General features: G+C 42.7%; 1 protein-coding gene across 2 annotated transcripts; it reads right to left on the bottom strand.

Moving 5' to 3' along the window:
• Positions 1-3,476: 3,476 nt before the first annotated feature.
• tfap2e (transcription factor AP-2 epsilon) lies at positions 3,477-14,548 on the bottom strand. 2 transcript variants are annotated; one of them, XM_069516912.1, is made up of 7 exons: positions 14,367-14,548; positions 11,611-12,048; positions 9,618-9,672; positions 6,509-6,740; positions 5,177-5,295; positions 4,491-4,629; positions 3,477-3,881 (listed from the first exon to the last, which is right to left on the bottom strand). In XM_069516912.1, exons 1-7 carry the CDS (start codon positions 14,403-14,405, stop codon positions 3,620-3,622), a joined length of 1,284 nt encoding a protein of 427 aa, XP_069373013.1. In that variant the 5' UTR covers positions 14,406-14,548; the 3' UTR covers positions 3,477-3,619. The 2 variants fall into 2 exon arrangements, with proteins under 2 accessions (XP_069373013.1, XP_069373014.1); XM_069516913.1 differs by lacking the exon at positions 14,367-14,548 and adding an exon at positions 13,423-13,592 and having other exon boundaries at positions 3,478-3,881.
• Positions 14,549-14,960: the final 412 nt, after the last annotated feature.

Raw genomic sequence — 14,960 nt, 5'->3', positions numbered from 1 at the left:
TCTGTCCGTAAATGATCTAATGAGCCAAATAATCAGTTTAATCTTAATCTTTTAAATACTTTTATCGTTTGAGTTTCATCAACAGTTTTCTAACAGAAAGTATGAAAATATCACAATTTGCTTAATAGCAATAAATAAAATGACCACTAAAAAAAACGAAAGATTTTGCTTGACATTCTAGAAAAAAGCCCAAGTTAATTAACATTTTTAATTAATACTTTACAGAGCTTTTCCAGTGTGGCTTTACTCTAAACTGAAAACTAAAAATGTGTGAACTTTTAATATTATTTAATAAAGCGATTGGTTAAGGTGCTAAAAGAGTCTCTCTAATCTAATTTGTAGTTTAAAAAAAGATGATGTATTTCTTATATAGATGATGCAATTATCTGACCTCATGGTGACATCACGGTCACATCACGATATCATCGTCTGATCTATAAAAGCTCTGTCTGGTCCTGTCGGTCGGAGGCAGAGATACCTGGAAAATGCATTTTTTAATTATGCATGATGTCATTTGTCTCAGTGATGTCACTTACATGATGAAGACTCAAACATTTAGCTTGTCTCTCAGTGTCTTTTCTATTTTATGTAGAATTCTAGTGGAAAATGCGTTTGTTGACCTTTTGACTGAACAGTTCCAGAAGCAAATCATCTGGAGATACCCTCCAAAGTGATGTTCTCACCAGGTTTGGTGAAAATCAATCCATGGATTGCTGAGTCATTTTCTACACACACACACACACACACACACACACACACTGCTCGTGCGACTGTGGCTGGTCATTTTATCAAGATAACACAATTTCTAATTCTTGTATTTCTATTAAGTAATAACAAGCTTTCATGTGGTAAAACACAACCTTACTTATATACCATCATGAAGCTGCTGCAATAATTAAGATGCTTTATGTGCTTCTTCATTTCTGTACAGACGAAGTGTTACAGTAAATGAGCATACTTGTATACAGCTGTGTGTGGGAAAACCAGGCCAAGCTGGTAAAATCACAGCTGAATGTGTGTGTGAGAGAGAGACAGAGTGTGTGTGTGTGTGTGTGTGTGTGTGTGTGTGTGTGTGTGTGTGTGTGTGTGTGTGTGTGTGTGTGGCTCTATCACCGTCTCCTCTCCTCACCACAGACAGGTGATTAATAAACATTAAACAATCCCTCCTCTCTCAAACACACCGGAATCTGACGGGAAGAGCAGCATATGTTTGCCTGCAGGCACAGAGAGAGATGGAGAGCAGCCCCGCTGAGTGTCAGATAGAGGGAGAGAATAGGGGAGAGGGTGGGGTGAGAAGGAGGAGGAGGAGGGAGAGGTAGAGGAGGGGAGGGTGGTTAGGTTACAGAGAGGGAGATGAAGGGATGAGGGGGGGGATTGACACAGGAGGGTAATGAGATGGGAGGAGAGAAGGGGGAGAAAAGGTAGAAATGATGTGTGAGGGTGAGCGAGCCGGCGACACGTGCGTGTGTGTGTGTGCAGTCCCTGGAAAGACGTAATTGCGTTGAGTATCTCGTCCTGGTTAAATAAAGCAAACGACCGCATGAGAGGTCAGAGAAATGCATGATGGGTTGTGTGGGAACAGAGGGTGTGTGGCCTGTTGGGGCCTTGTCACCGCTCTCCCAGGTACACAGTGTTCAGGGCTGCAGCTGTGATGCTGTTGTCTCCCTGGGCCCCTGCTGGAGACCCCGTGTGCGGAGAGAGGGGCCATGATTTTCTTGAGAGGGCCCTTGGGGTGCAAACAGCAGATTTGTGTGTGTGTGTGTGTGTGTGTGTGTGTGAGGACAGCTAGCGTTCAGGGTCTTGTGTTGGCAAGAAGCTGGATTCCTTCGAGCTCCAGAGCTGAACCTGCCCTCATTAAGTGTTTAAAGCATAAATTGATTAATTGATTATCCGGTTGGCAGAAAATTAATCAACAGCAGTTTTAATGAGCAATTAAGTCATTTATCAAGCAATAATAAACACGAGCTGGTTTATTTGGATCTGCTGCTACTCTCCATTTAATTGTTATTTTAAATCAAATACTTTACAAATGACTGATCATTTGAAGATGTCAACTTGGGCTCTTGATAATTGTGATGGATTTTCATGACAAATGATTAATACAACAAATAAAATGGATATAATAATCCCATAATGCAACTCTTCCCTCACATTTGTTCTTTGCCACGAGTTTAGTTTTATTACCGATCAAAGAATTGACCTGGTGAAGGTGCAAAAGGTAAAATTATAAATGACAGCTTTAATTTTGTACCAAATTTTATATTTGTCTCAAAACTTCAAATTTCAGATTCTTAATTAATTAAAAACATAAAAAAAATATCTGGCAGTCAAACTGATAGTCCTGTTGAATTCAAACTACGTTCACTGTTTTTTTTTTCTTTTATGTTAAATATATTTGTAATTTAAATTTTTTCATGAAGGGACACACAAAATTAGGTTCTGGGACATATTTCATATTTCCTGATATTTTATCAGCTGAGCAATTAATCGCTCAATCAATCAAACAATTAAAAAATAAATCAATACTGAAATTAAGTGTTAGTTGCTGCCCTGGTCATGACCTTCCTGTTGAGGGTGAGAATAGACCTCGCCTGCAGGAATCAATAAAAAATGTCATTACTGTGACAGAGAGTAAAAGAAAATAAATATCAGTTTATATTATTCTGATATTTTAGATCAAAACATAAAATCACTCATGTAACTCAACCGATCACTTCTTAATTCTTTTAATAATATATTACATTTATGCCGTAATACAATAATAATAATAATAACAACAGTAATAACATTAATAATAAACAGACACAGAAAGTACAAAATGATTTGTGTTTTTTTAAGTTACCAACACGCAGTACTTCAAAATAAAAGAAAACACATCTCCTTTAGCTGCCTTTAACTCCTCCTCACCCCCCCTCCCCCGCTGCCAGAGAACCCAGAGAACTCAATTTCCCATGACCACCCACTAAGAACAACTACATATGGAAGCCATGCTCGTCCAATCAGTTGGAGTTAAAATTCTCCCACAGTTCCAGAGGAGCAAAGAGCGGGTTCTCCCGGATATGGCTTACGATGCTTCCCAAGATGAGTCCAGTCCAGATCGATGTTTAAGTGTGTGTGCGTGCGTGTAAGTGTGTGTGTGTGTGTGTGTGTGTGTGCGTGTGTGTGTGTGTGCGTGTGATGAAGGCCGGGGCTCCTAAAACACAGTTAAAGGTGACGTCGTCAAGGTGACCTAAGTAAATAAAAAAGGTAAAAACAATTGGAACCGTACTGCCGTATGTTGGAACTCATCCTGAAGAGATGTTCTGCAGACGCCATCGTGACACAAACCAGCTACTGAGAAGAGAGGTCCATGCGTCAGCTTGAGTGAGGTGGCTGTTGACACATATTACAGTACAGATATCATCGTCGTCATCGTCGTCACCCCCGCCTCCTCGATGAGAGGGACCGCAAGGGTTTCTGGGAGGTAAAAGTCTCAGTTTTTATCCTGAGGGCAAAGGTAAAGACGTAGAGGGGCACGAATCAGTCTTCCCCTCCCTCTTTTCTCTTCCTTTCTGCCTCTCCATCCTTCCATCCATCCCTCTAACCGCACATCGGTTCACCCCCCCCCCCCTCCCCTCCTCTATTTGCGGTGCTTCATCTCCTTGTCGTGGTGGCTCTTCCCTCCGCCCTCTCCTTTGTCCAGCATTTTGATCGCCTCCATCAGGTAGCTCTGGAAGGCGGACAGCGCGGCGCAGATGGCGGGGGCTCCGAAGCCGTGGGTGAGCAGGCTGAAGTGGGTGAGGCTTCCCTGGACGCCGGGCTCCAGACACGGGTTGGGTCGGCTGCCGCCCAGCGGGGATCGGTCCTGGGACATGAGGTCCACAAACTCCTTACAGACCTCCCTGAGAAGAAAAGAATAAAAACTGTTTGTTCGTGATCGTTTTGGTGATGGTGAGGTTTATTTTGAGGGGCCCCCAGGCAAAAGGGACCCGGGGGCCCGACAAACCTCTGAAATTACAGACATTGTTAGGGTGTTTGTGACCATGGTTTTGTCGCAGGACTCCTGTCGATAACAGAATTGAAGGTTTCTGTGTGCAAACATCATTAGCTGTTCTTGGGGGGGCCCCTTCTTAGCTCGGGGCCCCAGGCAACTTCAAGCTTCGCCAACCGTGTAGCCACGCCCCTGGTTCTTGAAGGATTGACTGTGATTGTAGTTACTTTTTGGGAATTTACTCCCAAAAACGACTTTTTAGAAATCTGAGCGATGCGGCATTCTCGTATTCTCGAATGTAAAACTCCTGAGATGTTGCTGGTCAGACAAATCTGATGATGTCACCTGAGGCTACATGGTTGAAATTCTTTTACGTTTTCCTGAGGATTTATGGACAAAACAATCAATTGATTATTGGAGAGAGAATAATCAATAGACTAAAGAGAGTTGAAAACAGAACAGCTGCAGCTGTGGATGTGCGGGGGGGTGGGGGGGGGGTGGGGGGGGATGACAAACTCACTTGGTGGCGAGGAGCATGCTGCGCCGTGTTGGGAGCTGCTCCGGCTCACTCTGCCTGCACAGATACTCAGCTGTGGCTCTGGCTGGAAACTCTGTCTCACACACGTAACCAAAGTCCCGCGCCAGATGGACGGCCTCACCTGGAGAACGAGGAGAACGAGGAGGAGGAGGAGGAGGAGGAGGAGGAGAGAGAGAGAGTGAGACTGAAGCAGGAACACCAAGTCCAACTAGAACAATAAAGCAACTGTGTTCTGTGTTAGTCAGACAGAAAATGCAGCGACTGCTTCAGTGTTTTTAAGAGTCAAGGGGCCAATTGCTCTGTTTGGCTTTGAAATCAAATAATTACAAATTCTCTTAAATGATACGTAATCGTCTGGTGCAGCTTCCCCGGGTCAGGTCAGGTCAAGAGGCAAGCTCGGCAGCCATTTTTCTCACTTTCACTACTCAAACAGTTCACTGCTCTTTGGCTTTGTGAGGCAGCCTCAGCTTTTCAAACGACACCCTGCGCTTGTGTTTGCACACGCACGCACCCACGCTGCCATCACCGCTATGACTGTTTATTCATGTTTGCTCATGCGAGGAGATTTCTATGTGAATATGTGTCTCTATCTGTCAGGATATATGCAGGTCACTGTATGCATGTGTGTGTGTGTGTGTGTGTGTGTGTGTGTGTGTGTGTGTCCCTACCCTCCACTAGAGATGTTAGGAGAGTGACGTTGGCCGCCTTGCGTCGCCCGGCGGGCAGGTTGAGGCCAATCTTCTCCAGACGCTCTCTCAGACAGCGGCCACCATTCTTTGACTTTGCCCTGAGGGGGGGCAGGGAGACAGAGAGAGCAGTTTTTAGGAGATGGTCTGTGTGTGTGTGTGTGTGTGTGTGTGTGTGTGTGTGTGTGTGTGTGTGTGTGTGTGTGTGTGTGTTTTCTGCTCTGTGTCTGTATCGCTTTATGGGTTTTGTGGTGTGCGTGTGTGTGTATGTGCCTGTTTTTCTCTGGATTATGTCTATGGTGAGGAATGTGCACATGCATGAGTATGAGTGTGTGTGTGTGTGTGTGTGTGTGTGAGAAGATAAACCCTCCCTATGTTCCCTGTCAGAACTGATAGTATCTTGTGTTTTTTTGTTTTCATCTCCTTTATTTGGTTTGTTTTTTCTTCTTACACATTTAAATTGCAGCAGTGATGCCGAATACTGGAACTATTAACAGTGTGAACATGCGACAGCAAAATGCCTGAAATGTTACTCAGCAGCAGAACAGTAGCATTATCAGCTAAATATCATCAAGAGGTTTAATACTAATATATTAATGTAATGTAAGAATATTTCGCTTTGGTAGCAGGAGCTAATTTAATCTATTTATATACAGATGAGTGATTTATCGACAACAACGCATCATATTAACAAACCAATCGTGTATTTTATATGATAATTCTTTATTTTCAAAGTAAGCAGTTACTTTTTATAGCTGTCAACTGCAATTTAATATATAGTTGTATAAAACAGAAATATGTGCATCCTCACAGGGCAGTAATCCAGGAGTGGCCTTGTTTATAAGATTTCCCTAAATATGTTTTACTTACGTTTTTCTTAAACTGATTAAGCCTGAAACTAAAATCGTAAAGTTGTGTTCTTGCCCTGAAGCTTGATTACACCACACGGCTTCTCCTGTGATTTAGTCCCATGATGCACATTAGGTCCTCAGCCCTCATGGCCCCGTAGTTAGGTTCAGGGGCTCTTATTCTGAAAAGATTAATTATAAATCCAGTAAAAGGGTGTGATCTGCACTTAACGGAGCTGTGCCTTGTATTTTCAGACACCAGTTTATAAGTTTCCCTTCTTTTATTTACTCCTTTCAAAAACCTCGCTTTTCCCTCAAGTCTTTCAAGATATCAGTTAAAGTAAAAAAAAGTGTGGGGATCATTTATTTAAGGTGTAAATTTGTCTTTGAGTGTAGAATCTTGATTTAGTTAGTTCCAAAAAAACCTCTCTAACACTGCATCACACCCTCTGGTTCTCTGTCTCACCTGCGGAGGACTCCACCCAGCAGAGAGGCGTTGAGGCACTCGGGTGGGGAGAGGCGCCGCTGCACCTCCCCGACCGTCACCTTGTATTTGGAGGTGGAGCTGAGCAGCGACAGGCGACCCGGCACCGAGCAGAAGACCTCGGCCGGGTTGGACACCAACCCAACCCCGAGGCCCTCCTTACCGAGGGAGAGGGCAGAGAGGGACGAGCCGTTCAGCTTGGAGGGGATGGGAACTGATGACGGAGAGGAGGAGAAGAAAGTTTTTAGCTCATTTACTCACTTTGGCTATTTGAGCAACGGAAAGTTAAACAGCAACAAAGAGAGGATGCAGAGGAGTAAATAATAAATAAAGCTCGTCGGTTCTAAACATATGTCTGGTGCAATGACAACAGTGTTGTGTGAATGACTGCGTGACGGCGTCCTCCTCCTCCTCCTGATTAATCTATTCAGTGTCATGCTCTCCCCCGTGTCGACAGCTCTAATTCTGGAGAGCTGCTTGTTGATTCTGTTGCCTAAACTGCAGCTTGTTACATTTCAGTTGCGCATTCTCAAATAGCTTTATTTCACACCTCCGAGAGCTCCATTTGCACTCACTTTACTGCACTGTGGTAAACTTTTAAGAGCAGTGCGTTTCTCTGTGTCGTTTCAAAAAGGGAAAACCATTTTGTGAAGCCTTTTTTTTTTTTTGAACACCTTCAGGAGTTTAAGTCTTGGAGTGAAATGGTTTGAAGCATCTCAGAGATTTTTGTTGTTGAATGCTAACTTGAAGCAACGTTTGACCATTAAATATAATAGTGCAACATGCAAAAGTCCAATGGACGTTGTATAAATAGAAAATTGAATTATATATATAATAGTAATAGAGTTTTCCTACGAGCTGGCACAGAGACCAGTGTCTGTTTATCTTTTAATTTTCCATCCTTGTTAGATCTTAGTGGTCGTTTGTGTTGCTGAAATTTGATTTGATTCATCGAATACCACAAATCCACTTAATCAATGAATTGTATGTTTTGTGTCCCTTACACCGATGAACCATTTCCACTAACGTTGTGGACGACACAGTTTTAAATCATCATGAAGGAATTAAACCACTTTGTTTATTTGATCAGGATCTTATTCTCTCACGGATTCAAACATGAAGCACTTGTTTGTTTCAGGTGGTTTTTAAAGGGTCAGTTCATACAAGTTACTGAAAACACATGTTGCTTTTTATACAAGATAAAAAAAACTAAATACTTGATGCTTTCAGTGGCTCAGTATCTGTCCAGCTATGTATTTAAAATATTCATGACTTAAATATCTGACTTCACTCCTTTGCCTATTAATGAATTCAATTTTGAAAATCAGAAAAAAAAATCCTAAACATCCACAGACCTTTCTGAGAACAGTTTTCACCAGATGAACGAGGCGACACCTTATTTAAGACAAATAAAGAATAATAAAGAAAACATGTTTTTTTCTTTCTAATTTGTATAAACCAGCTCTAATCAGATTCAGGGAATTAATTTAGCCAATAATGGTGTTTTCAATTAGCAATCAGTACCATTCTGTAGTAATGTATATATATATTATGTGTATCACTGCACTCGGAGACGCCGGCTCTCCCCTCACACGCTGTGTGTGGCGGCCGGCCTCTTTGCGACGCCCCACCGTGCAGCACAGATTCCCCCAAAACTGAACAAATCTCAAATCCCCTCATTCACGAGCAGCCGATGATGGAGGCCACAGAGCAGCAGAGTTTCCTCTAAAGCTCTCTCTCTCTCTCTTTTCTCCCTCTCTCCTTTGTCAGCTGTCTGCCCCTCCTTCTCTCTCACTCTCTTTTCTTCTCTTTCTCTTATCATCTCTCTCTTGTGCCTCCCACTCTTCAGCCCCCCACCCCCCCACACACACACACTTTCCCTTTTCTGTATTCTGTCTCGTTGTCTTTCTCCTTATTGGATTTTCTTATTCACGAGGGCTTTGGGTTTGCTCTGCTATCTCGCTGCTGTATATGAGTGCTTGCCGGGGTAATTGATCAATTCTGAGCGTTTGGCAAACAAGTGGAATCCCTGTCACTTCATCAAATGACTGCTGGTTTGCAGATTCGTGCAGTTTGAGCTAGAAACGCATAACGCTGCTCCCCGGGGGACTTGACTTGGAGAATTACATCCTTGTTTTTGTGAAAACTTTGTGGCATGAAGGGGTTTGAGCCGCTGAAGTGTTTGGATGAGTGAAACATTCTGAATCAGGAGGAGAAAAAAATATGAATGGATGTTGTTCATGTGGAGTTCAAATCGCAATAGTTGGTGAATCAGAGAAACAGATGCTGATGATTGTTTAGAAGTTCTTCATTTAAAGGGGAAATTTAAAAATACAAGCGACAGAAAGTATTCAGTTCCACAGCAGGTGTCATCTTTAGCTCGATTCAGAGCAAATCTTCACTTATTCCCTGCACCGCTCCGCTCCTCTCCCCACCAGGAAGGCCTATCAGGGCCTTTTTTTTTTTTTTTTTTTGGCTGAGTGAGATTTGCACAGTATCAAACTGCACCAGCTCCAAATCCAACTTGAATTTTCTAATCGTGCCCCTGTGTCTTCTGCCACTCACAGTCGGTAATATGAGAGTGATCACACTCTGCAAATTTCCCCACAACTCCTCTTTTATCATGTTCCCCTCCCTTTTATGCTTTGCCCCACTTCCCTCTCCTCTCCACTCTAATCCCTCTCTCTTCCACTCACACACACACACACACACTCATGCACACACACTCATGCACACTCGCTCTCTCATATGACCATGAACAGTTCATTAAGAATGTGTGCCTTTGGGGTGAAGTCTGCAGCTGAGTGTTAGAGGACTTCTTGACTTCAAATGAAATAGCAAAACAGAATTATTTATAGTGTGTGTGTGAGTGTGTGTGTCTGTGTGTGTGTGTGTAACAGTGAGAGAGACTGGTGTTGGAGAGCCCCTAAACACAAAACCCCCTTCAGCACATATAGCACAATTATATAGGTGCACACTTAGACACAAACGCACACATACACACTCCATCTTTCTGTTCTCTCTCTCTCTCACACACACACACACACACACACACATACACACACACACACAGAGAGAGCCCAACTCTTACCTTTTTTAATGACAGAGTGGTCGAGGATGCCCAAGGCTGATCCTTCCTCCATTCCCTGTGTCAGACAGACAGACAGTCACTATCATTTATCAACTGGACTCTTGCAGTCAACACACACACTCACACACACACACACTCACACACACTCACACACACTCACACACACACACACACACACTCACACACACACTCACACACACTCACACACTCACACACACACACACTCACACACACACACACACAGCTCGTCTTCCTCTCAGGCCAATGCAATGATGGAAGCTCCAACATTTAGTTTTTTTTTTTTCTCGCCTCACAGCAAACATATCTCCATATCCACGTTCAATAATAAGATCTGCTACTGAAGTCGAATGTGACATTGAGCTAAAAGCAGTAAAGGTGGTAAATATTATTTGACATTTTATACAGTTTAATCATATTTACTATCAACGACGCGACAAAAATAACGAAAGCATCAGCAGGTTTAAATTCTTCAAAATACATAAGTGGATGGTTTTGTGTTATTTAGACGCTTCATGTTGTGAAAATGTCTCCTCATTAATCATATTTTAACAATAAAATAGCCTTTTTTTTAAGCTTTCACTGCTTTAAATTTACTTAAAGCACAAAAATGAACTACAATTAAAGAGACACTGTCATAATTTACACTTTGAAATAACCAGAAAAGGGCTCTTTTATGTTTTCTATTGCAGAATATGTACAAAGAAATTGCCTTAAATGTAAATTTCAACAATGACAAAGAGCCAGTGGAGCTGAGTGAGTCAAAGACTAAATTAAATCCATCGCAGTTTATTTGATCTTTTCATTCAGTGGGAATAAAAGCGTCTTGCAGGGCGATGCTCGGATGTCTCCTTTGTGCTGAATTTATAAGAGGGTTCAAACGCGTAGGATATAATCCATTAATCAAATAAAAGGTCCTTGTCGAGTGGGAGCGTTTAACAGTAACATGCCCGGGTTGACTCTTTGCCTGGCGCCGCTCTCACACGTTTCTTCTCCATTAATGACCGTGCACATCAATTGGTCTCGGTGTTTTTTCTTTCTTTCCTGCGAGGAGGCAACAAACAGCGTCTGCAGCTGCACCTGCTGCAGGGAAGCTGCTGCTGACTGTTCAATAAGCCACGCAAACTATTCTTCTCCACGAAAAACAAAAAGAGAAAAGGCTGCAGAGTGAGCAGGAGCACTTTGTGTCTGCGAGGAACACTGAGGCTGAATGCAAAGTGGCATGTGACCAAATCACCACTTTTTTTAAAAAATGCATTTTTTTTATATTTTGAAAATGCAGGATATTATTTTTATTGGCTGCAACTCATCTACATTTTCATGTCATTAAGTTTTTTTTTTTAAAGTCATAACGCATTATTAGTCTAAATAAAAAAACAGAACCTGTCACATCATGTTAGAAATAACATTTTCACGGATATTCGAGATGAGCCTTGATATTTAACCTTCGTTACATGAACAGGTTATTGAGAAATGTGGGAACTAATATTATCATTTTATTTAACTTCATTTTTGAAACTCTGGACAAAGAAAAACGCGAAACAAACTTTTTACATTTCTGATTTGATGTCTGACTCCAAAAGGGGACTTTAAATAAAATAGACTAAAGGCCTGCAGGTGATTTTTTATTTTTATAAAAAAAATTCAAAATTGGTGAAAATTATAAATAGAATATAGCAGTTTACGATTTTTTAAAAACATTTTATTAAAGAGGGATATTTGTTTATTAAATCCAGAATGAAGAGAATGGAAGATAATTTGCCTTGAGGCCTTGTTGCCACGTATGATTTAAACAGGTGTATTTTGAACGATTTCCTCACAATAACAGATTATAATAAAGGATTCAATGGATAGTAATCGAAGAAGTATTTTTTTTCTTTAATATATTGTGGATCAAGTGCCGAGTGACTTTTACGCACGGTGTCTGCAGCGCGTAAAACATCCAAGCAACAACAACAACAAAAAGTCAAGTCACCTGAAGATCCTCCAGGCCGTGATGTCCCAGGTGCATCCCGAGGGGACCGTCTCCCAGCGCGGCAGCCCCTTCCCCGAGACCGTGGAGCAGTCGGGGGACGGCTGCATACTCGCGCCGGTGGTCGAGGCTGAGCGCCCGGTGAGACTGTGACAGGAGCCCCCCATCCTCGGAGCGCGACCTCTGCGAGTGCCACGCCGCTTGCTGGTGCTGGTGGATGGAGTTGATGGAGGTGTAAGGGTCTGACAGGTGGGAATAGTCCTGGCTCTGGGAGTATGGCAGGGAGGACTGGGGATAGGGGGGAGGGAAGTACGGAGGCTGGAAGTCAGAGGCCGGGGTGTGGCAGAGCGGGGGAGCCGAGGAGTAGGCGGCCTGGTTCAGGGAGGACAGCTGGGAGAGGCGCCCACTCGGCGAAGAGCCGCTTAGTCCGTCTGCGCGGTCCTGGAAGAAAATGAGAAAGTTTGATTTTATATCAGGAGCTTCAAGTTTTCATGAAACAATTCTCCCACAGATGATTAACGATTTAACCAGATGTCACATAGATTCCAGAATGAAGGGAAACTGTCATTTCTAGGCCTAGAAATAGAGCAAACTTGTTTTTTGTTTTTTTTAATTGAACAGAAAACAGCAGAAATCTTAAAGAAACGTATTTTCATTTCTATTAGACTGTTGGAAATAGCAGCGGAGCTTGAAGTGATGCGCACTGACAGGAGGCGCCGTTGGCATCGCCGCTGAACAGTGTCAGAAAGGTCACGGCCACCAAGGAGCTACACAAAGGACAGGTAATGCACAACAATAACACGTTGCTCCAACAGTATGGGGGGGGGGGGGCATCTGTAAATAATCTGCCACCCTATCAACACACATACACACGCTGACCCCCCCACCACTGAGTGAAAGGGGAAAAAAGTGGCTCATCCTTTTTGGCAAGACGCAGGAAAACAAATTTCATTTAGACTTTACAAGTTTGAGCCCTCGTGTAACAGCCGTGGAAGAGTGTGTGTGAGTGTGTGTGTGAGAGGGAGAGAGTGTGTGTGTGAGTGTGTGGAAACACCAGCCTACATTTGTGCTCACACACATCCTGCTCAAATTGGATTTTTTTTTTTTTTTTTCTGAAAGCTGGGTCACCCAAAATCAATGCTGTCGTGGTGGAACAACGTCCATTATGTGACGAGGCGCAGAGGGCCGCTGCCAGCTTCAAACGGACACTTGGCACAGACAGACTCGTAATTGTCATCCAACGACCAAACTGTGCAGGATCGTGTCGACTGATTGAATTCCAAGCAAGTTTGAAGTTTTAGTCTAATGCGTAAAGCACAGTGGATCCTCTGTAATCCTGCGTGTCAGGAGTTTGTGCAGTGCGCGGACACTTCACTGTCAGTGGCTCTCACTCGCTGTGACACTGTGCAGACAAAGACCGTCTCCGCGGACAGATGCGCAGCAGTAATCTCACTGTCAGACCGGCTGACACTTTGGATCCTGCCGGAGAGCAAAAAGACAAACCAGACCCACCAGAGATACCTTTAACTTTACGCGTAAAACAAATAATAATAATGATGATAATAATAATAATTATCACCAAGGATTAATATTCTCCACAGGCTGACAGTTGGTGCCACAGGTCCACAAATGCACATTCATCAAATCCTCAAATTCGCATTTTAATTACGAAGTGCAGTTTTCTCCACTCCTGAAATTCAGCATTTTTTTTTCTGAGTTTATTCTCCTGGAATTCCTCCAAACGAACTCTTTTCCTAAAACTGAAATATACATGAACACGTATCAGCAGAACAGATATCCTCCTATCAAACTCACCATGGCCGAATAGGTGTGGATTAACATCTGGACCACTCTGGATGTCCCCAAATGTAAATGTATTCAACAGGACGCGCAGGTTTTCCAGCGACTGAACGATGTGACCAAATGTTCCCGAGATGTAAATCCAGGCTGTTTTAACGGTCCATTAAACTCAAGTGTTGTTATTTACTTTCCCTTTTTCCTCGGTGCTCGACGGAGCTCTTTTACGCACAGATGACAAGCTGCTGCTGCTGCTGCTGCTGCCAGACACACACACTCACACACACGCGCGCACAGCACAGTCCTCCAGCTTCTCCATGAGCGCACTACTTATAGGTTTGGCGCGCACCCGGCAGAATGAGGGGAGGGGTCGAGAGGGCCCACTTCTCTTAAAGAGATATAATCATCCATGTACCGGTTGTTAATTCATACAAACACCGCACCTTTATATTTTGTTTACTATTTTAAAAATACTGGCATTACACAGAACTGCTGGTTTTTACGCACCAAGTTACACAGATTTTTGTGAGGTTTTTTTGTGTTTACTTCACAAATATCGTATCAAAATGATCTTTTTTAATTTTAATTTAAACAAATCAAATCAAATCACAGTCTCTAATTTCTGAGGCAAACACCAACTAGTTAAGAGCGTTTTATCATTTTTACGCACGGACATTCACGTTATTTTGCCAGAGATCTTGGGTTTCTTACTTTTAAACTCTGAAAAAAAATAGATTTCTACAAACGTTGTACCTGCTGGAATCCACACTGAATCACTCACAGGTTGAATTATCGACAAGTTTATTATTTTGTGGTTTCTAAGTCTGAAAACAAGCCACCACGTCCTGCGTTTTACTTCTATAAGTCAGTCACGGCTGCTGAAATAAATAAATGTATATATACATATATATATTTATATATTTATACCCCATGAAAACAGAAGAGTCCGGTTTTTCTTTTACCTGCAAAATGTCGGTCTTGGTTCGGGATTTCCAGAGCATGGTGGTGCAGGTGATGGTGGAGCTGGTGGCGGTGCTCGGTCTGGGCGTCAGGCGACAGCTGAGGGGGTTAAGGTGACGCAGTGGATGGAGGCTGAAGGTGCAGAGAGGAGTGAGTTAGTTTGAGACGATGCATGAGTTTGTATGGATGAGTCAGAGAGAAAAGAGACGGCTGTTGGGGAGGGAGGGGGGTTAAAACAGAAAGGAGAGGAGGGCGGGAGGTGACAGGAGTTGAGGTGGGGGTTGATTTAAAAAAACTTCTTTCACGCGTAAACATGGACTAAAGGATCAGGGATGAAGTGCTGGAGAAGAAAAACGAGTCAGGCCGGAGATAAACACCAGGATCACACATGAAATGAAAAACATCTTTATCTTCTTCCTTTGAATTTACGTTTTTTTTCACTAATTCACGTCATTTTCAAGTCAAGTTTTCTGACCTGGAAAAAAGAAAATCTCCCAATTTGACAACAAAAGTATAAATTACATTTCAAAATATTTCTGCTTGGGAGACGTTTCAACTCAATTTACTTTGAAATTAATGTCCTTGGGAAAAGTTGA

Source organism: Paralichthys olivaceus, chromosome 20 (assembly GCF_024713975.1).
Source record: "Paralichthys olivaceus isolate ysfri-2021 chromosome 20, ASM2471397v2, whole genome shotgun sequence".
Lineage (NCBI taxonomy): Eukaryota > Metazoa > Chordata > Actinopteri > Pleuronectiformes > Paralichthyidae > Paralichthys > Paralichthys olivaceus.
Note: the sequence above shows the minus strand (reverse complement) of the source record. Positions and strands in the feature narration are given on the sequence as shown.

What these genes read in the sequence shown, in the direction of transcription:
- tfap2e (XM_069516912.1), bottom strand. Translation starts at nt 14,405, where the DNA reads ATGCTCTGGAAATCCCGAACCAAGACCGACATTTTGCAG. An exon ending in CCACTCTGTCATTAAAAAAG is followed by an intron (nt 6,741 to 9,617) that starts GTAAGAGTTGGG and finishes CTCCGTCATCAG; the next exon opens with TTCCCATCCCCTCCAAGCTG. An exon ending in CCTAACATCTCTAGTGGAGG is followed by an intron (nt 4,630 to 5,176) that starts GTAGGGACACAC and finishes CTCGTTCTCCAG; the next exon opens with GTGAGGCCGTCCATCTGGCG.